The 27290-nt window shown below is 52.5% G+C and overlaps 1 protein-coding gene across 13 annotated transcripts in view; it reads left to right on the top strand.

Moving 5' to 3' along the window:
- GRK4 (G protein-coupled receptor kinase 4) overlaps positions 1-26846 on the top strand; it is a 58542-nt gene extending 31696 nt beyond the window's left edge. For 4 of the 13 annotated variants that reach the window (XM_061420997.1, XM_061420995.1, XM_061420994.1 and 1 more), the window contains 12 exons: positions 2540-2632; positions 3803-3866; positions 7402-7542; positions 9679-9908; positions 13641-13678; positions 16550-16639; positions 17752-17960; positions 20713-20850; positions 23864-24001; positions 24428-24565; positions 24767-25493; positions 25883-26024. In XM_061420997.1, coding sequence (XP_061276981.1) covers positions 2540-2632; positions 3803-3866; positions 7402-7542; positions 9679-9908; positions 13641-13678; positions 16550-16639; positions 17752-17960; positions 20713-20850; positions 23864-24001; positions 24428-24565; positions 24767-24928 — 1441 coding nt within the window. In that variant the 3' untranslated portion in view covers positions 24929-25493; positions 25883-26024. Of the gene's footprint in view, positions 1-2539; positions 2633-3802; positions 3867-7401; positions 7543-9678; positions 9909-13640; positions 13679-16549; positions 16640-17751; positions 17961-20712; positions 20851-23863; positions 24002-24427; positions 24566-24766; positions 25494-25882 lie in introns of all 13 variants that reach the window. The other 9 variants (XM_061420996.1, XM_061420999.1, XM_061421001.1 and 6 more) reach the window with 9 other exon arrangements.
- The last annotated feature ends 444 nt before the right edge of the window (positions 26847-27290 follow it).

Raw genomic sequence — 27290 nt, 5'->3', positions numbered from 1 at the left:
CATCCGCTGCACGTGGCATCGGCACTGGAGACGGCAGCACAACATCGTGTGGCCTCTAGGAGTTTGGGTTCTTGTTATTCTGCCTCATCCCTGTCTTGTCATGGCCTTTATTTCCCCCAAGCCCTCCCTTCTCAGTTTGGTTCCCAGAATCCTGGTCCTGCGTAGTGAGCTAAGTGGGTCCTCTCTGCTTCCCACACGAAGCTCTGGTGAGAGTCCGCACGTGACGGTTAGTGGGAGTGTGAAGATGAACACATCAGAAACCAGTGATGAGCTGATGCGCGGTTTTCAGTGTCATGAATTCACAGATTGTATGCGGTGGGTTCATGTGCCAGGCTAGGGCAGTGGCGCAGAGTCTGCTGCTTTGAGGCAAGGAGTATTGGGAAGTAAAGTTGACATCCTGGGAAGCTGACTTAGCCGTTGACCTTACTAATTTATACAGACCGTGAAACACACAAACGAGTTAGAATCAGGCAGTGTTTGTGTTCTTTCACGGAGACACCGAGGGACCTTTATAAAGGGGATTAACTGAGCCGACGGTGTTAGAATCCTGACTGGTCACAGGTGTTTGGAGCTGAGCTGCCCACGTGCTCGCCAGGGACAGGAGCCCCAGGGCAGGGCCACCCCTGCTCACACGTGGGGGTGTGAGGGCCCGGCCTCCGGGACAGGCTTAGTTCTAGGACTGCAGTGGCAGCCTCTCAGCACCCAGTGTCACTGACGGAGTTCGTGTTGATGTGGGATGTGACGGCACCGATGTTCTGCTGTCCTGCAGAGCAGTGACGTGGTCCCCTGGCCTGTGGCCTCTGGTAGGCCCTTCCGTGAGAATGAGAGTTTAAGACGCTAACGGATGACTTAGTGCATTTATAAACACACGTCATTACTGAACTCCCTCTAAAGTGAAAGTCACTCAGTCATGTCTGACTCTTTGCGACCCCATGGACTATATAATCCATGGAATTCTCCAGGCCAGAATAGTAGAGTGGGTAGCCTTTCCCTTCTCCAGCGGATCTTCCCAACCCAGGGATCAAACCCAGGTCCTCTGCACTGCAGGCGGATTCTTTACCAGCTGAGCCACCAGGGAAGCCCCGATTCCCTCTCCAGGGTCTCGGAAGTAGGGAGCCTCAGAACACAAGTTGAGAAGTGCTGTGCTATAACATCAGTCAATCCAGGAACATCTAAATAACCTCTTTGTACAAAATAAAGGGAAGCAAATCAAGTGATTTGCTCAGAAGTCTGAAACCAGTATGGTGCTGGGATTATTCTCACAGCCTCCTCACTCACGACCTACTAGCAGTTCTCAGATAGGCTGTGGTCACTCCCGGTTAAACTCCACCACGCCCAGGGGATGGCTTCCTCTCTCTCTGTCGGTGACTCCACTGCGGCTCAGGAGGGCTCCGTCTGCTCCCCACCCAGGATTAGTGCGCTGCAGCCGCAGGGCCCTGGCCACCCCCGTCCCAAGCTGGACGCCACCAACTCACCTGTGTCCTTGACTGAGCGGTCAGGGTCGTCAGGACGGGCTGTGGATGGTCCCTCCAGCGTCAGCTCCGTAGATGTTGATCCACTGCAGCGCCGTTTTAAAGGGCAGGCTGCGTCCTGTTCCTCACCGACTCCCCAAGGACCAATTGTATTCCTACTATCACAGAGTCATAAATAAACCTAAGAGGCAGGGCTCATTGCAGAAGATTTCTTCAAGAAACGTGTAGCATCAAACGATGTATCGAGTGCTCTGATTGGCTAATTGTGTTATTGTCTTTGGTTCGCTGGGCCTTGCTGCGCGGGGCTTTGCTCTAGCTGCGGGGAGGCGGCTGCTCCTCGTTGTGGCGTCCGGGCTTCTCGCGGTGCTGGCCTCTCTTGTGTGGAGCACGGGCTCTAGGCACCCGGGCTCAGCAGTGCAGTGGGCTCCGTGCTGTGGCTCACGGGCTTAGTTGCCCTGCGGCGTGTGGGACCTTCCGGGACCAGGGGTCGGACCCATGCCCCCTGCACTGGCCGGCAGATTCTTAACCACTGTACCGCCAGGGAAGTCCTCGAGAGCTTTATTTTTAATATTTAAAAAAAAGGTGACGTCACATATTAACAGTTTCTACCCTATGACTGTTATCACTTATACATTTACACCAATAGTAATTGCAAACTGTTTACATTCCCTCCTGAAATACATGTGCCTCCATGTGTGCAGGCACACATATGCACGCGCACACACACACACACACACACACACCTTGAGTATATTTTAAACTATTGTTTTTCTACTGGAAGATTATTTTTATCAAGTAATTACTTCACTGATATTCTAATACTTAAAAAGTACCTCTGATTTTAGAAAGGTAAATTGGTTTTATTTCTTTTGAATTCTTGCGGTCATGTTTTCACTGGTAGCATTGGAAACTAGTGTGAGATTCTGTAGTTGCAAAATTCAATATACTGAATTGTGGGTAATGATTCATTTTCCCGTATCCTGCGCTCACTCATGCATTAAATCACAGAGTTGTCTTCATTTTGTACTGCAGCCAGATGTACATAGTTGCATAAAATCTCTTTCTAGAATTGTCCATGACCATTTAAGTGAAGAAGCATTTGAAGAATACCAAGAAAGTGCATATTTTTCTCGATTTTTACAGTGGAAATGGCTGGAAAGGTATGTTCTCCTCTGACATTCAGTGAACAAATCGTGACTTCCATTTGCATTCTGACCGATGTATACCTTTCTGTCAAAATACTATTGGAAATCTTATTATTAATATTGTACAATTTCTTCTGATCCAGTGGGCCCTGTTTCCTCTTGTTAAAATGACAGTTAGCCCTGCTGGTGCCACCGTGGGACAGTAAACCGTGTCCTGGGTTCACAGAGACAGAACCCGACGTGGTGCTCGGCTCTTTGCCATCTCAGCCGCTACCCAGACGCCTACTAGCTGTGTGTCCTCAGTGACGTGGCCTGCATGGGCTTTGGGTGACCTACCCCCTGGAGAAAGAAATAGCAGCCCACTCCAGTATTCTTGGAAATCCCGTGGACAAGAGGAGCCTGGTGGGCTACAGTCCATGGGGTCACAGAGAGTCCGACATGGCTTGGTGACTAAACCACCACCACCACCCTGGACGCTGGAGTCACCGGAGGAACGAGTGTGGAACACTCAGCACAGGGCTCGGTGCACAACACACATGCTCAGGAAGTGTTCAGTTCAGCTCAGTCGCTCAGTCGTGTCCGACTCTTTGCTACCCCATGAATCACAGCACGCCAGGCCTCCCTGTCCATCACCAACTCCCGGAGTTCACCCAGACTCACGCCCATTGAGTCGGTGATGCCTTCCAGCTGTCTCCTCCTCTGTGTTAGCTGCTACCAGCGTTGTTACAATGATTGTTGATTTATTAAATTTCAGTTCTAGCTCATACAGGTTTCTTTTGCTACGGTGTCAACACCGCCTTTGAGGCTCTTTCTTCAAAGAGCAGCTCCCTGTCAATGTCATTTCCCTCCCCAGCCTTCTGAGAGGCCCAGGAGCTGTGCCAAAGAGAACACAGAGGGCTCTCCTAGTGTGGGCTGGCCGCAGACTTGTGTTTAGTTCAGTCAGTAAGGATAGCAGGATCATTCTGCGTCTGTCTTCAGTGTTTTCACAGTTTTAAATGTTAGCGTGCTTGTCTCTTGAAAGCTGTCCCGCTGAGGAGCCCCTCTCTGAGCACAGGCAGCTGGTCCTGGGCACCCTCCCCAGGGTCCCCTTCTCAGGCCAGGCCAGCGGCTAGGTAGGTTTTTCTCTTTCCAAATAGCAATGTGATGTGAGACCTGAGGCTTTCTTTTTCCCTTGTCATTAATTAGGCAACCGGTGACAAAGAGCACATTTAGGCACTACAGAGTCCTGGGGAAAGGCGGGTTTGGAGAGGTAAGTCGTACCTGACAGCTGTGAGCAGTACTTCTAGAAAAGCCGAAGGGGGTCACGGAAAGGCGAGATGTTCAGGTAATGTATCGACTCTACCAATCCATTTATTTCTTTACTGTGTATTTTAAGAATACTTTTAGCAGCCACGAGAATTAAGATTGAACTTTGAGCAAAAGGTACATGCTCTTAAAAAATTCAGAGATGCAGTGGGGAGAATGATTCACTATCTTTGTGATTTTACATTTCAGTTCTTAGTTCATGTTTTCAGTGTTCAAGTTTAGTAAGGTTATCCTGACTGAAAAGATTGTTCTGTTTCCATTTGGTGGAGTTTCTGTTATTCCATTCTTATCACTGAGGACTAGCCTGGAAGTTCACATTAGTACAGAGTATATTACTAAATTTTGTTAAATATTATTGAATATGCTTATTTAACTCAACTCTGGATGTGTATGTACCTTACACCTACTTCGAAAGGTGTTAGAAAATATGGAAATTGGGGAAAATCCTAAAGACACTACCCACAGGTTCACGAGAGATGGTCTTTAAATGGGATTGGAGACGGTTGTGGTCGGTGTTCAGAGTCCCGTCACGCTCTCTGGAGCAGCTGAAGGAGACACTAACGGCCTCGTTGAGTGTGTGGAGCAGTCACTTTGAGTTCAAGCCTTCCTAAGTCCCAGAGCCGGGTCAGAGCCGGGCCACCGTCTGCGTGAGATTCACATGGCGTGTGCTCCCAAATTCTAGTCCAGAGCCATGGCCAGCGCCAGCCCGGGAGGAGTCACACTGCTGGGGCCTCCTGTCATCACTCGCAGTGGCCACGAGAGGGACTGGTCAGTGTGCCAGCCTCCGGAGAGCCTGTGGGGTGCCCGCTGTGGCCCTGGAGGCTGCCTGGTGCTCTGTGAGCCCCACCCCAGCGCGCTGGGCCCTCGGCGGGAGACGCATCTGCAAGGAGTCCATCTCCTGACGCGCCTCCGGAGCGCTCGGTCCATGCCGCCGGCCCCACACTGCCTCCAGGGACAGAGCTCGGACTTCGTGAGGACAGAGGAAGGAAGCTTCCAGCACCGGGCTCTTGTGTCTACAAAGCAGTGAAGCCCGCGGTCTGGCCACACAGAGGTCTTAACAATGGACTCAGCAGAAACACGTCGGCAAGTTTTCACTGTCGTGAAAAGACTCGGTTTGCTTATGATCTCACAGCACTTTTTAAATGCATCGACTGGTGCTCCCAAACAATCGGCTGGGAGGACAGAGAAACGGTTGTGGTTTTTCACAGACGTGTTCTGGGAGTGCTGCGCTGCGCCAGGCCCGGGGCAGGGGTCAGTGGGTGGTCCATTTCTCTCGGGAATGCCAGTTAGACCCCTGTGACTGAGGCAGATGCCTGGGGCCCTTCCAGTCCAAATGCTGGCAGCGCGTTTACCTTTGCTAAATGCCGGCACCTCTTCTGGCAGTGTGAAAGGCCAACATTTTGGTCTCATTTGGTCAACAGCAGTGCTTTCACTTAAGCCCTGAGCCCTCCAGGCAGCCCTGGTGGGTCCTGAGGCCGGTGCAATGGGCAGGGGCTGGGTGAGCAGCGTTGCCTGCTTGATGGGCGGTGGAGAGAGCACGTCCTTGGGACCCACGCACCCTGAGGTCAGGCTCCTGTGCCTCCACTTCCAGCTGTGCGATCGGGGAGCCCGCGGTGGTCTCCTGCAGAGGCCTCATGAGCCCTGCTTCACCATCTCTGTGAGGAGCAGCTGAGGGGCTGCAGAGCCACCCCACCCCCTCTCCCTTCTCGCTCTCTGACTTGGCAACTCCACCTGAAGGAATTTGTCTTCAGTGCATGCATGATAAAAGAGATGTGCGAAGACTATGTGCCAAGACTTCGTGGTTGGAAAATGATGAACTGCGTTTTGGAATAGTCACGTATTTGTAGAACGTTTAATGTTGAGAAGATAGTCACACAGTAAGATGAAAAAGTTATAAAATATTATCTGTTCTGTAACATAAGCCCAATTTCCCCTAAAAGCCAGAGGTTGAGGGGGAGCAAGCTATATATCCTTGCAGATATATGTACAAAGGGGGCACTTTGAAGCTTATACAGTACAGTATCAGTGAGAGTTATCTTAGAATCGGGGTTTTTTATCATTGTCTTTATTAATACTTTCAATATTTTTCACAATGAGGTTTATATTTTACCATCAAAATTATTTTGGGCGATGGATAAAATCGTATCACGTCTTGTATTCAGTTTTAAAGTAGTCCTCTGGGGGGCTTCCCTGGTGGTCCATGGCTGAGACTCCACGCTCCCAGTGCAGCGGGCCCGGGTTCAGTCTCTGGCCAGGGAACAAGATTGCACACACCCCAGAAACTCCAGTACTTTGACCACCTCATGCGAAGAGTTGACTCATTGGAAAAGACTCTGATGCTGGGAGGGATTGGGGGCAGGAGGAGAAGGGGATGACAGAGGATGAGATGGCTGGATGGCGTCACTGACTCGATGGACGTGAGTCTGAGTGAACTCCGGGAGTTGGTGAGGGACAGGGAGGCCTGGCGTGCTGCGATTCATGGGGTCTCAAAGAGTCAGACACGACTGAGTGACTGATCTGATCTGATCTGACCTCAAGATCCTGCATGATGCAACAAGGATCCCACATGCTGTAGCTAAGAGCTGGCAGAGCCAAATAAATAAGTATTTAAAATTAATTTAATTAAAATTTAAAAAATAAAGTAATCCTCTGTGCATGCGTGTGGCGTGTGTGTGTGCAGGTGTGGGGTGTGGGCAGGTGGCAGTCAGGAACCATGACAGCCTGTGTCGATAGCCTGGAACCTGGAAGGCTGGTTGCTGTTCAGTTGCTCAGTTGCGTCCGACTCAGCAACTGCATGGACTGTAGCCCGCCAGGCTCCTCTGTCGGTGGGATTTTCCAGGCAAGAATACTGGAGTGGGTTGCCACTTCCTCCTCCAGGGGATATTCCTGACCCAGGGGTCGAATTCATGTCTCCTACAGCTCCTGCATTGGCAAGCAGATTCTTTACCACTGAGCCACCAGGGAAGGCTGGAAGCTGGGAGCTTTATTGTACTGTTCTCTTCACTTACCTTGGTTTGGAAATTTTCATAATGTGAAGTAATATATAAATATTACTTTAAGAACTAATTAAGTAAAATAAAGGTATGAAAGCCTATGGATTCTATGAAATACACATATTCTTGAATTTTAAAAGTAATCAAGAATATTTACTGTCAGAAACTTTTGTTTTTGTACAGAAAGTAGAAAGATACAGGGAGATATATTTAAGCAGATGCAGCAGGATCTCACAGAGCGAGTTCTGCCGGCACTGTGCTCGGTTCATAAGCTCCCTTCTTCAACAAGGACCCGAGGGTCAGAGGGAAGTGCCCAGGGGGACCCAGCCATGGCTGTGATGGCCGTGGTCTTGGCCCCACAGAGTCCACGCTGCTCTTGACCAGAGGGAACTGTCATGGAGAACACTCTTTTTCTCTTGGCAGCCTGAGAACTGCCAAGTGGATATGAACTGTTGTGTTGTGTCTTTTTTTTTTTTTAAAAACTAGGTCTGTGCCTGTCAAGTGCGAGCTACAGGAAAGATGTACGCCTGTAAGAAGCTGGAGAAGAAAAGGATAAAGAGGAGGAAAGGGGAGGCCATGGCCCTGAGCGAGAAGAGAATCCTAGAGAAAGTGCACAGTAGGTTTGTAGTAAGTATCTTCTCTGTCCTCCCTGGGATGGCGAGCTGGGCAAGTGGCGTCTGTCCAGTGCGTGTGCTGCTGGACACAAGCCCACCCCAGCCGAGTGTGCTCGGGGTTCACTGTCCCGCCGCTGAGGGGAGAGGAGCAGGAGCAGCCCTCCACTGCCCTGCCCAGCCCTCCCTGGACTCAAACAGGTGGTTTGTGATGAATCCGCCCGTGTCCCCACTGCCCAGTCTGGCGCTGACCCTCTGCCCTCTCTGGTGGCATCAGTGGCTGGGCTCACCCTGCGGTTGGCCGAAGCCCCAGCTGGTTGAGAGGCTTGAAGCGCTTCTCTGCCCGGCCCCTCACTCGGGCCTCGTCTGTGTCCGCCTCCGCCCTCTTTCTGACGGCGCAGGTTCACGACTCGCCCTCAGCCAGCGAGCCGAGTTGTGTGAGGCCTGACTCCACCCTCACTGTATGGGTCAGGGCTGAGCCCAGGGGTCCTGGGTCCAGGCTGTGCGTTAAGTAGCGGGTTTTCATCTCCACAGCTGCTTCCTCCACCTAATTACATGTTGAAGGAAGAGAGGGAAAGACGACTTATAAAAGGCTTCATGGTGTCATTTACTTCTCAGTTCTGAGGTCAGCACTTCGTGCTGGGCACAAAGCTTCCAAGACAGACAGGCCTTCAGAGCTGTCACCTAGTTTAACAGCAAGGGTTTGCTGTGTGTGCGACGTGTCAGCCTTCTGTACGTGCTTTACAAGAAAACCTTTGATAAAATGGGCTTATCTTAGCGTCGCTTTAAACATATTTGTGTAACTATCTCCAAACACCAAAATCTACAGTCTAGCGCTGCAAAAGGGACATGGATAATAGTTATGGTTTGTTCTACTGAAATACAATATTTTGGTTTCTGTACTCCTGGCCTCTTGCCAGGATCCTGGAAATACTTTCCCTTGCCCTTGATCTGTTCATTACTTCCTGCTTATGGCCAATCTCAGGGGGTCCTGACTGGTACTTCTGTGGAGTTCATCTCCTCTTCCTACTCACAGCCCCTCCCCAACCCCCCACCACAACATGACTGTGTGAAGGCAGTCCAAGACTCTCTAGATAACTGGTTGAGAATTTGGCCAAGTTATTAGATATGGCACCAACTAGATACGAAACAGTTTGAAAAACTTTGATTGAAACCATTTACAATAGCATTAAGAAACATCAGAATCTAGACAAAAATCCAGTGAAATGTGCAAGACTTCTACACTGGAAACTGTAAAACAATATTTACACACAACTACAGATGCCCTGAACAAACGGTGGGGTGCCCTGCTCACGGGTGGGAGCCTCAGGACTGTGGTGGCCGTAAGACAAGTGAAATGCAGCCCAGCCAGAATCCCAGAAGGGCGTGTATGTGTGTACTCACGGGTATAAACTGACTTGCAGACCAGCAGGACAGTGGGTGAAGAGCTTGAACAGGCACTTCACGAGAGAGGCTCACAAAACCAGTATTGGGCATGGCTGAGAGGTGTCCCCTGCGTGTGCAGAGGAGCGAGCGGCGAGACCACAGGAGAGTGCCGAAGCCTCAGGGCATGGCTGGCGGCACAGGCACTGGGAGAGCTGAGCAGCTCTGCACCCCTCTGCTCCGCCGGAGGCGTCCGACTCCCATGCCGAGCGCAGACAGTCCGCAAGCATGGGGTGCCAGTGCTCGACGGCTAGAATGTAGCTTTGAGGAGTTCCACCCCAAGTTCTTTGTGAAGGTTGACACCTACTCACTTAGACATGGCTCCCCCAGTGGCTCAGCAGCAAAGAATCCACCAGCTGCTGCAAGAGACGTGGGAGACTCGAGTTTGATTCCTGGGTGGGGAAGATCCCCTGGAGAAAGAAATGGCAACCCACTCCAGTATTCTTCCCTGGGACATTCCATGGACAGAGGAGCCGGGCGGCCTGCAGTCCATGGGGTCACAAAGAGCTGGACGTGACCGAGCGCGCACGCACTTGGGAAGTTCTCTGCTTTCAGCGCTGAGCAGCTGCTAGCGCTTCATCAGGTAGAGGTTTGCGATGGTGCTGGTGCACTTCTCCCCCAAAGCAGGCCGCGTTTCGGTGCTCTCACTGTGTACACGGACTCTTTGACTGTTGCTCACAAATAGAGTGCATCGCCAATTAACGAGCAGGTTTTTGCATTTTCTTTCCTACAACACTGCTGTCCTCAGGTTAGCTTATGTTACACATACCAAACCAAAAAGTCCCTGTGCTTGGTGCTAACCATTATGAACGGAGGGGACCTGAAGTTTCACATTCACAACCTGGGCGACCCCGGCTTCGAGGAGCAGAGAGCGATCTTCTACGCGGCCGAGCTGTGCTGTGGCTTGGAGGATCTGCAGCGGGAGCGCATTGTATACAGGTAGGGGCACAGGACTCCCGGGGCCTCGAGGCCTGTCCGCCCTGAGCGGCTCTCATGGGCCACGTGGGGGCTGGGGCGGGAGGGCCAGTGGGGAGCCCTGGCCCTGATCCCTGGGGCCGCGCCCTCACCATTGGAAGTATGGCCAATCAGGGGCAGACCTCGGTTTTCTTTTTAGTTCTCTTCTCTCTCCGGTAAGTACTTTTCATTTAAGTTGGTCGTGCTGCTCACAAGCACGAGAGGAACCCATTTCCAAAGTCCTTAGATATTTCGATAGTTGTTCCGAGGATTGGGGACGATGTTCCAACAAAATAACAAATGTTCTGAAATAATTGTACTTATTTTAATACTTTTTTCATCTTAGAATTCAGTAGAGAAAATTAAGTGCCGTGGATGGAATTTTGTGTGATGCATAAATCTGGGTTCTAGGGACAGCAGTCCCTCTTCCACCTTTAGAAGCTGGGGGTCCTGAGCGCTGACACTCTTCGGGGCCGCCCCAGGCCACTCCCTGCGTTCAGCCCAGTGCATCCACCTGCGGGCCGTGTGCGCTCATCCCCTAGTGGGTGCGTCTAGCTGGCCTTCTTAGTTCCCAAGGGCTCTGCCCACTCCTTCCCCTCTAGCCCACATCCTCCCTGAATCTGGTCCCCAGATCAGTCCAGCATATTTGTCTGATCCCTCTGTGTTTCCCGTGGTCAGTGGCCGAGGTCACGTCCTCCTCAGATGGGCTTGCTCTCCCGGAGCTTGTCTGGCGTCATCTTGCCTGCCCTGCTCGTGCGTCTGCCCTCTCAGGGGCCTTTCTTTCCGGCCCCCTCCTGCCGTCACGCAGAATTAGTGCACAGACACCCACTTTCTAGAAGCCCCTTTCCCTGGCTGGTCCTCAGAGTGCTCCGTGTTGCCCATCCTGGGGCCGGTCCCCCTGGCTGGCTCACTTCCGAGAAGACCTTCCTCTTCTCCATCCCAATTCTGATGTGATTTTTCTTCTTTGTCTTTTGTGGCCCAGAGCCAAGTTGAGTATCTCCTGAGGATCAGCTCCCAGCAGGCTGGGCTGATGGGTGACGGTCCCACCTACCATGAGTTGTGCAGAAGGTGGGGGCACAGGCTGCTACTCTGGGACTTACGGGGGCGGCTGGAGGAGCTCTGATTGCTACGTGGCTGCTGGAGGAAGTGAGCTTGTTACAGTTAAGTCCAGCTGAGCCGCCTTGGCCTGCTTCGTGTTGAGATGCATTCCCTGCACTGGTCAGACGGTTCCGTTCCCCAGCCTTCTACCCTGGGCTCCCGCCTGCCCTCTGACTGAGCAGGTCTGTCTTGTGCCTGCTGCGTCCAGGAGACCTGCCATCAGGAGGCACCCCTGAGCGTCTGTTGCACGCATGAGCCATGGCCTTCAGACTCTGACGGCCTGTCCCGCCTCCAAGGCACTGCACACACGCTTCACGGGGAAGGTGCCCGTGTCCCCTTGCCTTTCCTCAGAGACCACCACTGACAGCTTTCGTCAGACCAGGTCCTAGAGAGAGTGTCTTCCTCTTTGCACAGAGGTAGTACAAATAAAAATGCTCTCCTATTTTAGCAGCTCCAAAATCAAAAAGGAAGAGACACACAGGATGGGCGTTTATCATTTTCAAATATTTATTTATTTGCGTGTTCTGTCTGCGCCAGGTCTCAGTAGTGGAGGCAGGGTCCTTGTTTGTAGTGTATGCGACCTAGTTCCCTGACCAGGGATGGAACTGCAGGTCCTCTGCTGTGGGAGTTCAGAGTCTTAGCCACGGGACCACAGGCTCCTTCCTGGGGAGTGGTTTTTGAGGGAAGGCTCGAGAAAGGACAACACTTTGTAGCCTGAGCTGTGGCGTTCTGCCCTGGCAGATGCCAGTGTGTGGTGTGGGGCAGGGTGTGAGCAGGCCGCTTTGGAATTGGTCTCAGCTTGTCGCCTGGCATCCAAGTGATTCAGTGACATGGCTGCACCCTAAGAGTGGCACCTACACCCAAGAGTGTCTAAACACCCTCCGGAGACGCTGTGACAGTCCCAGGAGGCGTTGTGTGTAACACGCTTAAGCATGTGTCTTGGCATCCAGTGAGCACGCCAGGGGGTGGCTGATGTCATTACCACTGTGCTAAGTCACTCAGTCGTGTCCAACTCTTCAAGACCCGTGGACTGTAGCCCACCAGGCTCCTCTGTCCATGGGATTGTCCTGGCAAGAATATTGGAGTGGGTTGCCGTGCTCTCCTCCAGGGGATCTCCTGACGCAGGGACTGAACCCACATCTCCTGCACTAGCAGGCAGGCTCTTTACCACTGAGCCACTGGGAAGCCCATCGTTACTGCTACAGATTAGTATTTTGTGCAGTACATGCTGCGGGTCTCCCTTCAGAGCAGGTGACTGGTGCTTGATTGACAGCTGACGGCAGAGCCGGTGGGAGTGGTTTAGGGCAGCTTCCCACACCAGGCAAGGAGGCGGCCGGGAGTCGGTGGGTCTCTGGCTGGGCCCTGGGTTGGCTGCCCTGGAGCGGTGCTGGCCTTGCGTGGAGCAGTGGGGCTTTAGGGCGCCTGGTGAGACGTTTGCGGTGAGGCGGGCGGGCGGCTGTCCTGTGCATGTGGCCGTGCCTGTGAACGTCCCATGTCAAGGAGGGTTACCTTGTTGTCAACAGCATTTACCAGGACTCTTTAAATACAGAGAGAAAACAAGACTGCTTGTGGCTGGCAGGGCAAGCAGAGGGCACCCGTTCCCGCCCCCTGCTCCCCAGGGCCACCAGCAACAGTGTCGGGATGTCTGCCCAGGAAGGTTTCCGCGCAGAGCCCCACGCCTACGTTCTCGCTCTGCTCTCTTCTGGGCGTGCGGTTTCTACCCCAGGGCATCTCAGTGTCTGCGGCCCCCGCCCCCTGCGCTGGCATGGGGTTCTGCGGGGCTCTTCTGGGACCAGTGCCTCGGAACGGCTGCTCCGTTGTGCTGACCTCGGTCTCCTCTGCAGGTTCTTGGAGACGTGGCTGCAGATGGAGCGGCTGTGCTGAGGGAGATGGGTCACTGTGACAGGACCACACGTGAAGTCAGAGCTAAATAGAAATCCTCTGAAAACTAGGTTTTTTCCTCGCCAAGGAAAAAAACAAGTAGCTTGAGATATCACATTTAGATATTTTAGTCTTTGGTGACACACACGTATTTGAAGTTTGGCATTGCCCTGCTTGGCCGTGAACTGTGATAAACAGTTAGTGCCACGGGTCACACGCTCCCCCACAAGGCCTGGCCTCCCTGAATGCTGCCCAGCCTGGAAGCAGGCTCTGCGCGCGGGTCCTCCAGGTGAGGACGGTGGGCAGAGCCAGGATCTGACCCTGAGATGGAATTCTTCTTGGCCGGGGATTTCCAGTCGTTGAAATTTTTGACAGTCTATTAATGGTGAGAGAAATGGAGCTGAGTTCGTCAAGGACTAACTCCTCACCGCTGAGCTGCACGTTTCACGGCTGGATCGCCTCCTGCGAAGCCCACGCCCCCACACGGAGCGGTGAGCTCTGCGCCCTCGCCGTGCATGCCGTCTGTAGAGCCCCCCTGCCCCGGCTCCTCCTCATGGCCACTGGAGGCTGTGGCAACACGAGGGCTCCCACAGACCCACAGACGGAGGCGCCGTTACCTGCCGACCTCGCCATTTCTCAGAGCGGGGAAGTGTCTGCGGGTCTTTCCGCTGGAACTGGTGGAGCCCAGTGTTCCGCCCCAAATAACTGACTTTGTGGTGTTGTTTCCTTGCCTTGCAGGGACTTAAAGCCCGAGAACATCCTCCTCGATGATAACGGTGAGCGAGCCTTTCCCGCCAACTGTAGACTTTGTTCAGACGGACTCAAGTCAGGGTGGACCTACCACTTAGTGAGGCCAGGGGATAGCAGCAGGAGATGCCCTCCTAGAAACAGAACGGGGCTCTCACCGTCATCCCCCTTCGTCTAGGCAGGGAGCAGAGGTGCTTCTGATTTGCAGTTTAACTCGCAGTAAGAGCGGCGTCTTCTCTTCTGTTTCTTTCTTTCCTGTTTCACCATGCTTTAATCTCAGCGGCTTGAGTCCATGCCCTCCTTGCTCGGTCGTTCTCACAGGTGCGGCGTGGGCTCTTGTTTGATTTGCATTTTCCTGACGACACTTTTCATGGGCTTACTTGCCATCTGTTTATCTTTTTTGGTAATGTGTCTTTTCAAGTCTTCTGCCCATTTTTAATTGTTTTTTCCCCTTATTGTTGAGTTTTAAGAGTTCTTTGTATATTTGTTACGCCAGTCCTTTATAAAATATAAATGTTTTAAGTTAGTGAGTCAACTTCTAATTTTTTTCTTTCATGGTTTGTACTTGCAGTTACAATCGCAGTTGAGTTCATGGCTGTGACCGTGTTACCGCCACTGAATTCTGGAAGGGTGTAGACTTGCTGGGCTTTGTGCATATACCCGCATACCTGTGGCAGATGACCACTTTCTCTCTGCCTCCCCAGTTCCTGACCCTTTGGTTTCTGTTTGTTGCCTCAGGACACCAGGTGGGACGTTCAACCCAGTGTTTACCAGAAGTTGTAACAGCAGGAATTCTTTGCTTATTTCTGATCTCAGGGATAGTTTTTTAGTATATCACCATGAAGTATGGAATCTGCTGTCGTACTTAAATATTTGTTTGTATGTCTGTGCTGGGTCTTCATTGCAGCACACGGATCTTGTATTAATAGTTGCATCCCGTGGGGTCTTTGGTCACATCATGTGGGATCCACTTTCCCAAACCAGGGATTAACAATACAGGGGAGTGTGACGTCTTAGCCACTGGACCACCAGGGAAATCCATGCTTAGTACGTTTATAGACATTAAGATTTAAGAATTTTTTCTTTTTAAAAAATAACACTTGAATTTTGTCAGTGCGTTTTCTCCCCAAATGACTATATGTTGTTTGTTTTTTAATATGGTTAATCCACCAGTTGGTTTTCCAGTGTTAAACGAATCTGTCATTCCTGAAATGAGTCCCGCTTGGGCAGATCATGCTGCCCTTGCCTGGGTGGCTGGTTCTGGCACCTGACAGTCCCAGGAGGAAGCGCACCTCCAGCACAGTCTCTCCGTCGGGCTCTGCACAAGCGTCGGAACCTGTCCGGGTGTCCGTGTCCACACGGCAGCCACTAGGGGTCCAGACGTCTCCCCTCTTGGGTTCAGCTGCTCCCAGCCTTGGAAAGTGTCCTGGTGGGAGCGGCTGGGGAGCCTCCGTGCGTTCCCCACTCCCGGTCGGCAGTGTCTGGCTTGACCTGGCTTTGCCAGTGCTCCTGCTGCCGCAGCAGAGCGCCTCAGCGCGGGTCTCCCGCTCAGATGTTTTGTCCATCCTGGCTGGTCCTGTGGCTCCCAGCTGTGGCCAGGAGTGGTGCAGATGTGCCCCGTCCTGCCCACGTGCAGGCAGCCAGCATGGCTCCTGCGGCAGTTGCTGCTGTGCCTGTTCTTTATGCGCCGGAGCCAGGTCCCGCTCCCGTTAAGAACAGAAGGAAGTGACAGGGCTTTGTTGTGCTTGTCTTGATTTCCGGAGACTTTAAATCTTTTCTTTGTGTTTTTCTGTTTTTTAATTTTTAACAATGTAATTCTACCTATAGTTTCTCAGACTTAAAAAATGCAATTGACTTTAGCATTTTTACTGTTATGGAATTAAACTTCTTAAGAACTAATTTTCCACCAGTGAGCCATAGACCGTAAGAGTAATAGGATTGTCCTCAAGTACTTCTTCATTGTCCTCAAGTACTTCTTCGTTATAGACAGCTTGTTAGGTTTTCTGTTTTCATGTGTCAAGTACGACTGGATATTTGTATTGAATTTAGGTTTAAAAAAAAGCTGTCGCCTGTTCTTCTACATTTCAAGGCACATTTACCATTTGCCCATTCTGAATATGGGACAGTTTGTTTTGCAAACTTTAAGGAGGATTTGGTTTTATGAAATGAAGCTGGTGGTTGAGTTGATGAAGAAAACCGCATTATGTTTGCATATTCTATAATTGTTGTCATTGTTGAGTCCCTAAGTTATGTACGACTCTTTGCGACCCCATGGACGGCAGCACACCAGGCTTCCCTGTCCTTCACCAACCCCTGGAACTTGCTCAAACTCATGTCCATTGAGTCAGTGATGCTGTCCAACCATCTCATCTCTGTCGTCCCCTTCTCATCCTGCCTTCAATCTTTCTCAGCATCAGTCTTTTCCAGTGAGTCAGCTCTTTGCATCAGGTGGCCAAAGCAGCGGAGCTTCAGCTTCAGCATCAGTTCTTCCAATGAATATTCAGGAATGATTTCCTTTGGGATGGACTGGTTGGATCTCCTTGCAGTCTAAGGGACTCTCAAGAGTCTTCTCCAACACCACAGTTCACAAGCATCAATTCTTCAACGCTTAGCCTTCTTTATGGTCCAGCTCTCACGTCCATACATGACTACTAGAAAAACCACAGCTTTAATTATCTGGACCTTTGTCAGCACACTGATGTCTCTGCTTTTTAATATGCTGTCTAGGTTTGTCATAGCTTTTCTTCCAAGGAACAAGCGTCATGTAATTTTAGATGTAAATGTTTCCAAGTAGGAATTGCTGTAACTTCCATCCCTGTGTTTTAGATTTTTTTCCATTATTTATTGTCAAAGTGTCAGCCGGCCCCCATGATTTGTATCGTGTGTTTGGCCGCATGTAGGACACATCCGGATTTCAGATCTTGGTTTGGCCTTGGAGATCCCAGAAGGGGCGAAGATCAGTGGAAGAGTCGGAACGCTGGGCTACATGGGTACGTGACCGGCCTCCCAGTTCTCCCTGCACTCCTGGCCTCAGGACGCAGAGAGCTGGCCGTGTGGAGGGACCTGGGGTCATCCTGGCCCGCTGTGGGGTAGCGCAGTGGTATCTGAGGTCTGTACCCGCCCCCACCTGCCCTTATTGCCCAGAGCAGAAGAACCAGGACAGGACAGTGGCCTCCTCGCTCCTCCTGGCTCCACACACCCCTCCTGAAGGTGACCAAGTCATTCTGAAGGTTTCGTGAACCAGAGGCCTGGCCTTGGGTCGGCTCTGAGCAGGGACCCCTGCCTGGCTCTGCCCAAGTAGGGGCCGCCTGATATGAGTGAGCCGGGAGCCTCTGCTGAGTTTTGCGCTGACCCCCGCATCCGCTGTGGCTGCTGGGGCCTGAGCCTGGAGGCCTGGCTCTGTCTGGTGGAGAGGCGGGGGTAGTTTTGCGCTGACCCCCGCGTCCACTGTGGCTGCTGGGGCCTGAGCCTGGAGACCTGGCTCTGTCTGGTGGAGAGGCGGGGGTCCTCCCACAGAGCACCGTTTCCCACCGTAGTTAACTCTGCCGTGATTCACTTCGTGCTCTGAACAGTAGGAACTGTTTCTAATAACAGCTTTGCTGAAATATAATTCACATACCATAAAATCCACGAATGTTCATTTTGGGCATTCCACAGCAGCATGTGGGATCTTAGTTCTCAACCAGGAGTCAAACCGGCGCTGCCTGCGGTGGGAGCACAGTCGTGTCCCCTGGACGCAGTCCACCGGTCTGGAGTGTGCCGTCCAGGGGCTCTCAGTGCGGGCAGAGCAGTGCAGCTACCGCCCCTGGTTTCAGAGCCTTCCCATCCCTGCAGAGAAGAAGCCCCGCACCCGCCAGCAGTCACCCCAGCTCCTCACCTTCTCTGCCAGCCTTGCAGCCACTAATGGGCTTTCTGTCTCCGTGGACTTGTCTATTCTACCTCATCTAAGTGGAATCACACACTGTCTGGCCTTTTGTGTCTGCCTCGTTAGCGTCGTGTTTCCTGAGTTCATCCGTATAGTAACAAGCATTAACTTTAAATTGTGTTGTTTGCCATTCAGCACAAGGAGATTTAACTTAAATTTCCTGTATTTGTTGTGCAGCTCCGGAAGTTATCAACTCTGAGAGCTATACATTCAGTCCTGATTGGTGGGGGCTCGGCTGTCTGATATACGAGATGATTGAGGGACATTCTCCGTTCAAAAAATACAAAGAGAAGGTTAAGCGTGAGGAGGTGGAGCGGAGAGTGAACAAAGAGGCAGAGCAGTACTCCGAGAAGTTCTCCGAGGACGCCAGGTCCATCTGCAGCATGGTGGGTCGGCTTGGGCGGGGGTAGGGGGCAGGGAAACGCAGCCGTCCCCAGTGCGCTCGGGCTGAGCAGGGGCCTCCTCTCAGGGTCCCTGATCCCGCAGAGCAGAGCAGAGGCCATTGTTTGCTGTCCCCGAAGGCGCTGCTGAAGGGCAGGACAGTGCTGGGTCCTGGCCAACCTCACGGGGCACTGACAGGCAACAGGCCCTTCTGGACACTCTGCAGCGCCTGACTCCGTGTCTGCCCCTGTAGCCTCAAGAACGTCCCGGCAGTAAGGGAGAGAGAGACGCTCTCCTTGTCACTTGCTTCTCTTAAGCCAACATGAAGGGTTTCCCGAGCGAACTTTAAACTTGGTTTGCATTCAGGAGGGTTTATTGAGAATCCCCGTCGGGCCCCTCCCCAGCAGTGAGCACTAACCCCTTCCATGCGCACGCCCGGTGCTCTCATCTGCTTGGGGTGGGTGACTGAGGCCTGGCTCTGCCTGAGGGAGCAACAGGAGGGGCTGGCTGTGGGCTGCGGGCAGAGGGCAGGGGGCGATGGGCGGGGACAAAGCGGGGGCCAGCCAGGGCTTTGCGGTGATTCGGTTGGGGGTCTGGGCCCTGGGTGCTGGCAGGGTGGGTGAGGAGCGGTCAGGCTGGGTGGCTGGGGAGGCATCACCTGCAGGGTTTGGGAGCTGGGGAGAGGTTGTGGGGGGGGTCCAGGAAGGGGGACGGGCTGGGACAAAGCCTCGGTGTTCCGAGGTGTGCAGGCCTGCTCTTCACGTCTGCAGAAGGGAGTGGCGTGGGTTCCGGCTGAGAGCCGAGGCCGCGGGGCAGGCGGCCTCCCTGGGAGGCGCCGGATGCGGGTGTCTGTGGCGCTGTCCTGCGCTGCCAACACCCAGATGCCTGAGCTCACAGCCGGCGTTGCCCCACAGGACCCCGCTTACAGGGCAGGCCCAGCCCTTGGCAGCACCTCCCAGCCCCGGGCCCCGGCCGGGCTACCAAGGCCCAGATCGTCGTCGTGTGCCTTTGAGCCGAGGCAGATCTCTTTGGTTGGAAACTGGAGGAAAGCCATTTGGTTTTTGCCAATGACGGGCATGCCTCCCTTTTATTGTGCTTCACAAATAGTGTGTGTGTGTGTTTTGGTTTTACAAGTTGAAGGTTTGTGACAACCCTGTGTTAAAGTCTGCATAGGCATGTGTGTGTGCTCAGTCACGTCTGACTCTGCGACCTCACGGACTGCAGCCCGCCAGGCTCCTCCGTCCACGGGATTCTCCAGGCAAGAATACTGGAGTGGGCTGCCATGCCCTCCTCCAGGGGATCTTCTGACCCAGGGACTGAACTTGCGTCTCTTGCATCTCCTACATTGGCAGGCGGATTCTTTACCACTGAGCCACCAGGGAAGCCCCTATTGCTGTTTCCCCAGCAGCATTATCTTTTAAATGTGTACTTTTTTTTAGATATCATGCTACTGCAAACTTAACAGACTATATCCAGTCCCATCACTTCATGGCAAATAGATTGGAAAAAATGTGGAAACAATGTCAGATTTCATTTTCTTGGGCTCCAAAATCAATGAGGATGGTGATTGCAGCCACGAAATTAAAAGACGCTTGCTCCTTAGAAGAAGAGCTTCGACCAACCTAGACGGCTTATTAAAAAGCAGACATCACTTTGCCAACAAAGCTCCGTCTAGTCAAAGTTATGGTTTTTCCATTAGTCATGTATGGATGTGACAACTGGACCATAAAGAAGGCTGAGCGCTGAAGAATTCATGTTTTTGAACTGTGATGTTGGAGAAGACTCTTGAGACTCCCTTGGACAGCAAGGATATCCAACCAGTCAATCCTAAAGGAAATCAATCCTGAATATTTATTGGAGGGACTGATGCTCAAGCTGAAACTCCAGTACTTTGGCCACCTGATGGGAAGAGCCAACTCACTAGAAAAGACCCTGATTGGGAAGGATTGGGGGCAGGAGGAGAAGGGGACGACAGAGGATGAGAGGGTTGGATGGCATCACTGACTCGATGGACATGAGTTTGAGCAAGCTCCTGGAGATGGTGAAGGACAGGGAAGCCTGGCGTGCTGCCTGCAGTCCATGGGGTCACAAAGAGTTGGACACGACTGAGCGACTGAACAACAACAACAGTGTAAACAGAACTTGTGTAAGCACGGGGGAAACTAGGAAGCCTGCATGACCTGCTTTATTGCAGTCCTCACTTCAGTTGCTGTTGCCTGGATCCGACCCTGCCATTGTCAGAGGTCTGCCTGCGTAAATGTATAAGTAAGGAATACTTTTGAAGGAAACACTATTAGTTTTAAGAATATACAATTTTTAGAACTAGGTTTGCTAAATTTTTGCCTCATCTGAAGTCCTTAGTGATCTGTTTAATGAATAAATCAAAATGGTTTCTAATTATCCATGTCACTTGGCATGGAAGTGGTGTCTTTGAAGTTCCCAGACAGCTTCTATTTCTTGAGAAAACATCCCCTAATTTTTACAGGGTTAAACTTTCCTTAAGGATTTATTTAGTCAACTTGTAGTTTTTTTGATAGCTCAGAGGCAGAACTTTAGTTTGAACTCCTTTTGGAAGCATTACGTATTTGAAATCGGTAAAATCTGCAGTGATGAGGTTTGGCTGATTCTTTGAAATCTGAGTGACTGTTCCATTGGAGGTGCTCTTTGCCTCCCTAATTCTTTGGCCATGATTGTGGAGATTCAGGGGTTTTCTTTTATCCTTGGAGCTTTGGCTGACTCATCTGTGCTCCTCCACAGTTACTCACTAAGGATCCTAAGCAGCGCCTGGGCTGCAGGGGCGAAGGGGCGGCTGAAGTCAAGGGACACCCTGTGTTCAGGGACATCAACTTCAGGCGGCTGGAGGCCCACATGTTAGACCCGCCTTTCCACCCTGATGTAAGTGTGTTGTCAAGGGCAACGGGGTGGCCTCCTCCCCAGCCCTCCTGGCCCCTCTGCCTGAGCTGCAGCCACCCCCCCGGGTCACTGCCCTGCCAGGAACCTCGGCAGCCCTGACCCTCCCCACCTACCCTGCAAGGGCCCTTCCCTTGTCACAGCTGGCACCCTTGCTTCTGTAGCCCTGAATGTGCCTCCCCACGCTGGGTCTCAGCGGGTCCTGGCTCTGTGCTGCGGGCCGTGGAGCGGCCCTGGTGAGTGTGCTGTGGAGCCGTGGAGGGTTACATCCCTAGAGCCTGGTGGGGCCCTCAAGCTCGGAGCTGGGAGGAGCGTCCCCATGGTGGCCTTGGGCTACCGAAGACGAAGTAGGAAGCGTGGCGATGCGCTCATTCTGTGGGATATGATGAACCTGTCGTTGTTCAGGTGCTCAGTCGTGTCCGACTCTTTGTGACCCCAAAAACTGCAGCATGCCAGGCTTCCCTGTCTATCACCAACTCTTGGAGTTTACCCAAACTCATGTCCACTGAGTCGGTGATGGCATCCAAACGTCTCATCCTCTGTCGTCCCCTCTCCTCCTGCCTTCAGTCTTTCCCAGCGTCAGGGTCTTTGCCAGTGAGTCAGCTCTTTGCATCAGGTAACCAAAGTATTGGCGCTTCAGCTTCAGCATCGGTCCTTCCAGTGAATATTCAGGGTTAATTTCCTTTAGGACTGACTGGTTTGATCTCCTTGCTGTGCAAGGGACTCTCAAGAGTCTTCTCTAGCACCATAGTTCAAAAGCATCAATTCTTTGGCGCTCAGCCTTCTTTATGGTCCAACTCTTACATCCATGTATGACTAGTAGAAAAACCATAGCTTTGACTGTCCAGACCTTTGTCAGCAAAGTGATGTCTCTCCTTTTTAACATGCTGTCTAGGTTTGTCATAGTTTTTCTTCCAGGGAGAAAACGTCTTTTAATTTCATGGCTGCAGTCACTGTCCGCAGTGATTTTGGAGCCTAAGAAAATAAAATCTCTCACTGTTTCCATTGTTTCCTCAGCTATTTGCCATGACGTGATGGAACCAGATGCCATGACCTTAGGTTTTTGAATGTTGAGTTTTAGGCCAGCTTTTTCACACTCCTCTTTCACCTCCATCCAGAGGCTCTTTAGTTCCTCTTCGCTTTCTGCCTTAAGGGTGGTGTCACCTGCATATCTGAGGTTATTGATATTTCTCCCGGTAATCTTGATTCCAGCTTGTGCTTCCTCCAGCCCAGCGTTTCTCATGACGTACCTTGCATATAAGTTAAATAAGCCGGGTGACAAGATACAGCCTTGATGCTCTACTTTGCCTATTTGGAATCAGTCTGTTGTTCTATGTCCAGTTCTAACTGTTGCTTCTTGACCTGCATACAGGTTTCTCGGGAAGCAGGTCAGGTGGTCTGGTATTCCCGTCTCTTGAAGAATTTTCTGCAGTTGGTTGTGATCCACAACAAAGGAAGTCAATGAAGCAGAAGCAGGTGTTTCTCTGGAACTAACTCTCTTGCTTTTTCTGTGATCCAACAGATGTTGGCAATTTGATCTCTGGTTCTTCTGCCTTTTCTAAATGTAGCCTGTACAACTGGAAGTTCTCTGTTAACATACTGTTGAAGACTGACTTGAAGGATTTTGAGCATTACCTTGCTAGCATGTGAAATGAGTGCAGTTGTGGCGGGGGGCGGGGGGCGGGGATGGCGGGTGTTGAGCATTCTCTGGCGTTGCCCTTCTTTGGGATTGGGATGAAAAACTGACAGTGGTCCTGTGACCACCGCTGAGTTTTCCAGATTTGCTGGCATAGTGAGTGCAGCACTTCACAGCATCGTCTTTTAGGCTTTAAAACAGCTCAGCTGGAATTCCATGATCTCCACTAGTTTTGTTCATAGTGATGCTTCCTAAGGCTTGACTTCATGCTCCAGGATGTCTGGCTCTAGGTGAGTGATCACACCATCATGGTTATCTGGGTCATTAAAACCTTTTTTGTACAGTTCTGCGTATTGTTGCCACCTCTTCTTAATCTCTTCTGCTTCTGTTAGTACATACGGTTTGAGTCCTTTATTGTGCCCAACTTTGCATGAAATATTCTGTTATGAACCTGAGACGTGCCATTAAAATCGTTCTGGCTCTGCAAGTCAGGACTCAGTGTTTATGTGGAATGTGCTGTGGCCACAGCTTGGTCCTCTGAGTGAGTCCTCGCAAAATGTGGTTCCTGAGCCTCGGTTCCAGGCCCGAGAATCTCGGGAGAACTTGCTTGGACTCGCTGAGCCAGGCAGCCAGATGGGCTGCAGGATGAGGAAAGTGGTGGGGCCTCCTGGAGCCTTTCCCACCGGGCACTGGGTACTGCCGGCTGCGGGCCGTGGAGGCCGGGAAGGTGGCCATCCCGAGGCAGAGGGAGGGCACGCCGGGTGGTGCCTGGACCAAGGGGCAGAGGCGCCGGGCTTGTCCTGGGGCAGCTCCTGCATGTAACCAGGGGCCGGGGCTGTGAACAGTGGCGTCCGAGACAAGTGTTGGGCGGTTTGGTGTGGGGCCAGGACAGGGTTCTGACCTACGACCTCAGTGCTCCCCTTAGTCCCCTCTACAGCCCCCTGAGGGCCGCCCCGCCCGGGACTCCCAGCTCCTTGCCTGGTGGGATGGCCAAGTCCTAACCAGGGGCCCTGGGTCCTGCCCTCGATTCCCACTCCAGAGGCGGGGCCTGGCTCCCACGCGCCCCCAGCTATGAGTGCGGGTGGGGCTGCGGGCCTGGCTCCTGTCCCAGCTCGGGGCTGGTGCTCCAGCCAGAGCACCCTGTCCGCCTCCTCCATCCCCGGCCTCTGCTGTGACCCAGCTTCCATGCAGGAAAGAGAGGGGGGCCGTCCGGGGCCTCGTGGCCGGGCGCGGTGGGTGAGCAGGGGCCTGTGGTTCTGAGAGTTATGAGAGCGCGGAGCGGAGGTGCGCAGCTGTGTGAGCCTCGGGCATCATGAGCGTGATGGGGGAAACTCTCAGCCACGCCTCTGTTCCTGCCGACAGCCGCAGGCAGTTTACTGCAAGGACATCTTGGACATCGAGCAGTTCTCTACGGTGCGGGGCATCCAACTGGACAGCACCGACAGCTGCTTCTACAGCGAGTTCGTCACAGGCTGTGTCTCCATCCCCTGGCAGAACGAGGTACTGTTCCCGCGGTGCAGACCGCAGCTACTTACTGCCCCCGAGAAGTGAACAGCTTCTGCTTTGAAATAGCTCTTTAGCTGCTCTGCACACACATCCATTTATGTGTGTGTGTGTGCGCATGTGCGCATATTTGGAGGTAAAATTACTTGAGGAGCTGCCCCTGGCTCCTCGGGAAGGGGACAGAGGTGGCTCTGGGGTCCGCTGGGTACCTGCCAACCTGAGTGCTGCTCTCTGAGTTCCCACGGGTCATGCTTTGGCGGGGGGTCACACTGGCAGACACGTGACCTACCCCAGGAGGAGGTCAGGAAGCAGGGGGTAGTGGGAACCGGGGACAGGAGCAGAGTGGCTGCTGAACGCTGGGCTGGGGACCGGGGGGGACGCGGACCTCCGTCACTTCTCTGTCCTGGTCTTCTGTGGGTGCAGATGATCGAGTCTGAATGTTTCAAGGACATCAACGAAAGTGAAAACGAGCCAGTTGTGGTTTTAGAGCCAGATGAGAAGACAGATCAGCAAGTTCCCAGGCAGAAGAGAGGCTTCTTCTACAGACTCTTTTCCAGAGGGGTAAGGGTGGTGGTCGCTGTGTTATTATTACTTTAATGTGACCTGTTACAAGGTGTCTTTGACCACGGCAGAGCTTTCTTTGTTCAGCATTCTTTTTGCAGTGCCTGTTGTGTGAGGTGGGTGGCGGTCGCTGTGTTGTTATTACTTTAATGTGACCTGTTACAAGGTGTCTTTCACCACGGCAGACCTTTCTTTGTTCAGTGCTCTTTCTGCAGTGCCTGCTGTGTGAGGAGGGGCTGTATACAGTGTGCAAGCTACCCATGCGGTGTGTTTGAGCCCGGCGAGAAGAGCCCTCCCAGGGGTGTTTGCCGTTGGTATGAACTCTGTCCTGATCGCAAAAGAAGAAATGGCTCCAGCACTTGAAAAGAGACCCCGCTGTCCATGAGAACGCGTTCCGCACTAGGCTCGTGAAGCATTGTGAAGAACCAATGTAAAAGAATGAAAGTCCTTTCAGTTTCTGCCTGGTGTTATTCTGATTCTCAGAGCTGTTGCGTCATTCACCCGCGATCACAGGGAAAGCTGATTCTCCTTTGAATGTGGAAGAGTGTTTGGAGAGGCTTTCTGTGGTAGCATTAAACTCAGGAATGGTTTCAGGCCTCCTTGGACCAGTGGGTCATCCTGCCGTATACCCTGTCCGCTCCAGAGGGATTTTGCCTCGGTCATCCACTGAACATCTCATCCACCGTGTCTCAGTGTAAACCCAAAGAATGTGGCCAGGTCTCCTCTTAGAACGCGGGGCCGGGCAGCAGTTAACCTGAGCTCCTCTGCGTGTCTCGCGTCGCTCAGTGGGAGTCGTTGCTGAGTCCATGCTGTGGGGGCCTCACATACCGTGAGGGGGACCCTCCACACAGTCGTACAGGAAGAAGCTGTCCACCCCGCCTGCTCAGAGGCGCTCAGTGGGCAGTGGGCGCAGGATGGGGCGAGCTGTGTGAGTCGGGGGAGTGGGACACACCGGCGCCCATCTCTGCTGAATCGAGCATCCTCACCACGTGAAGCACGTGGGAGGGGACGGTTAAAGGTTTTGCTTGCCTGGAAGTCCGCACTTCCTCCCCACAGTTTCTGTGCACTTAAGTCTTCCCCGGTGGCCCAGTGGTAAAGACTCTACTGCAGTGCAGGAGGCCCAGGTTCCATCCCTGGGTCAGCAAGGTCCCCCGGAGAAGGAGATGGCAACCCACTCCAGTATTTTTGCCTTGAGAATCCCATGGACAGAGGGGCCTGGTGGGCTACAGCCCATGGGTCACAGAGTCAGACATGCCTGCACACACACGCACACATGAGGCAAGCGAGCCCCTGACCAGCCTTCTGCCTGTGTTGCAGGGCTGCTTCAACGCCGGCTCCAGCAAGAAGAAGCTGGTGTCCTCCAGACGGTGAGCACGTGCTGCGCGGCCAGACCACACGGGAGCACGCGCCAGGGCCCATCCCATCTGCGACCTGTAATAAACGTGTGGGACTCACCTCACGACGGCTCAGCAGTCTGTCCCACTTTCTGCGTTCATGCCTGAACTGGTGTTTCTCTAAAGGTGGATTGAACAAAAGGCCACCTGAGGACTTGGGATGCCCGGAAGGCCCCGGGTGTGGACGCCCTGTGGCGTGTCCCCACAGAGAGGGGAGGGGAGGCCTGGAAGGGGCCCTGCTGCTCCTCACCCACCTGAGGCACCCCCCGAGCTCCTCTGGGTGTGGGTGGGTGGGCGTCAGCATGGGTTAGCAGGTCTTGGCCGTTTGCATTCGTGTTCCTAGCTCCCGTGCCTCCTGCTGAGATTCTGCCGCCCACCGTATGTGGGGCATCTCAGGGCGCTCCTGTCTGCCCTTGGAAAGAGGGTGTTTTCAGGACCCTGAGGTCAGGGCGTGGCTGTCAGGCTGGAAGCATGTCTGTGAGTCTCCGGGCCTGGGTCCCCAGAGCCGCTGGTGCTGGAGCTGGGCAGGGGGGTGGCCTGGTATGTGCCACCCTGGCAGGGCCTCCCGGGGCCAGAGCGCCAGGTAACGGGGAGAGCTGGTTGGGGGAGGAGGTGGGAGCCTCCTGGGTCCGGTGACCCTGCCAGTGGCCCTGGGTTCATGGTCAGTCACCCTCACTGTTCTCTGGCTCGCTGGGAAGCTCTTGCTACCTGCTGTGTGGGATCCAAGGTCCAGACCTCGGAGAATTGAACCAAATAGCAGGGACTTGGTCTGGAAAATCCTCATTAAAAAAAGGGGGAAAGGAAATCCTAACAAAAAATTTGAAAAGATTTAAGTATAGTAGAGTATGTGATTACAAATGCAATAAACCTACAAATTAATAACAAAATCGGAAAACAAAAAGGCCCTGGCTAATAACCTCTACGAAGTCCTCTGGGCTAAGGAGGTGATGTAATGCAGAGCTGCAGAGCCTCGAGAAATGAGAACAAGACTCGCGTGCCTGATGTGGGATAAACCTAAAGTGCAGTGCTCCAGGAGGAGATGTACAGCTCTTAATATCAGCAAAGCTAAGTGCCCCAATAGATGGATTTGGCCTCTGACTCAAAAGGATTGAAAAATACATTCAGGAAAAGCAGAAAAAAAGAAAGAAAGTAATAGCTATAAAAGAGAAAAACTACAGCTTAAATGATAAAACATTTTTTCTCAAAAATCAATAAAATAAATCAATATCTAACCTAATCAAGAAAAACAAAAGGGGAAAATACAAATACACAAAGTTACAAGAGGAGTAAATCAGAGAGGTAATAAAAGATACAGAATACTATGTACAATT

The sequence above is a fragment of the Bos javanicus genome, chromosome 6 (assembly GCF_032452875.1).
Source record: "Bos javanicus breed banteng chromosome 6, ARS-OSU_banteng_1.0, whole genome shotgun sequence".
NCBI classification, from domain to species: Eukaryota; Metazoa; Chordata; class Mammalia; order Artiodactyla; family Bovidae; genus Bos; species Bos javanicus.
The sequence above is the reverse complement of the archived record's forward strand: the minus strand, read 5'-3'. Positions and strand labels throughout refer to the sequence as shown.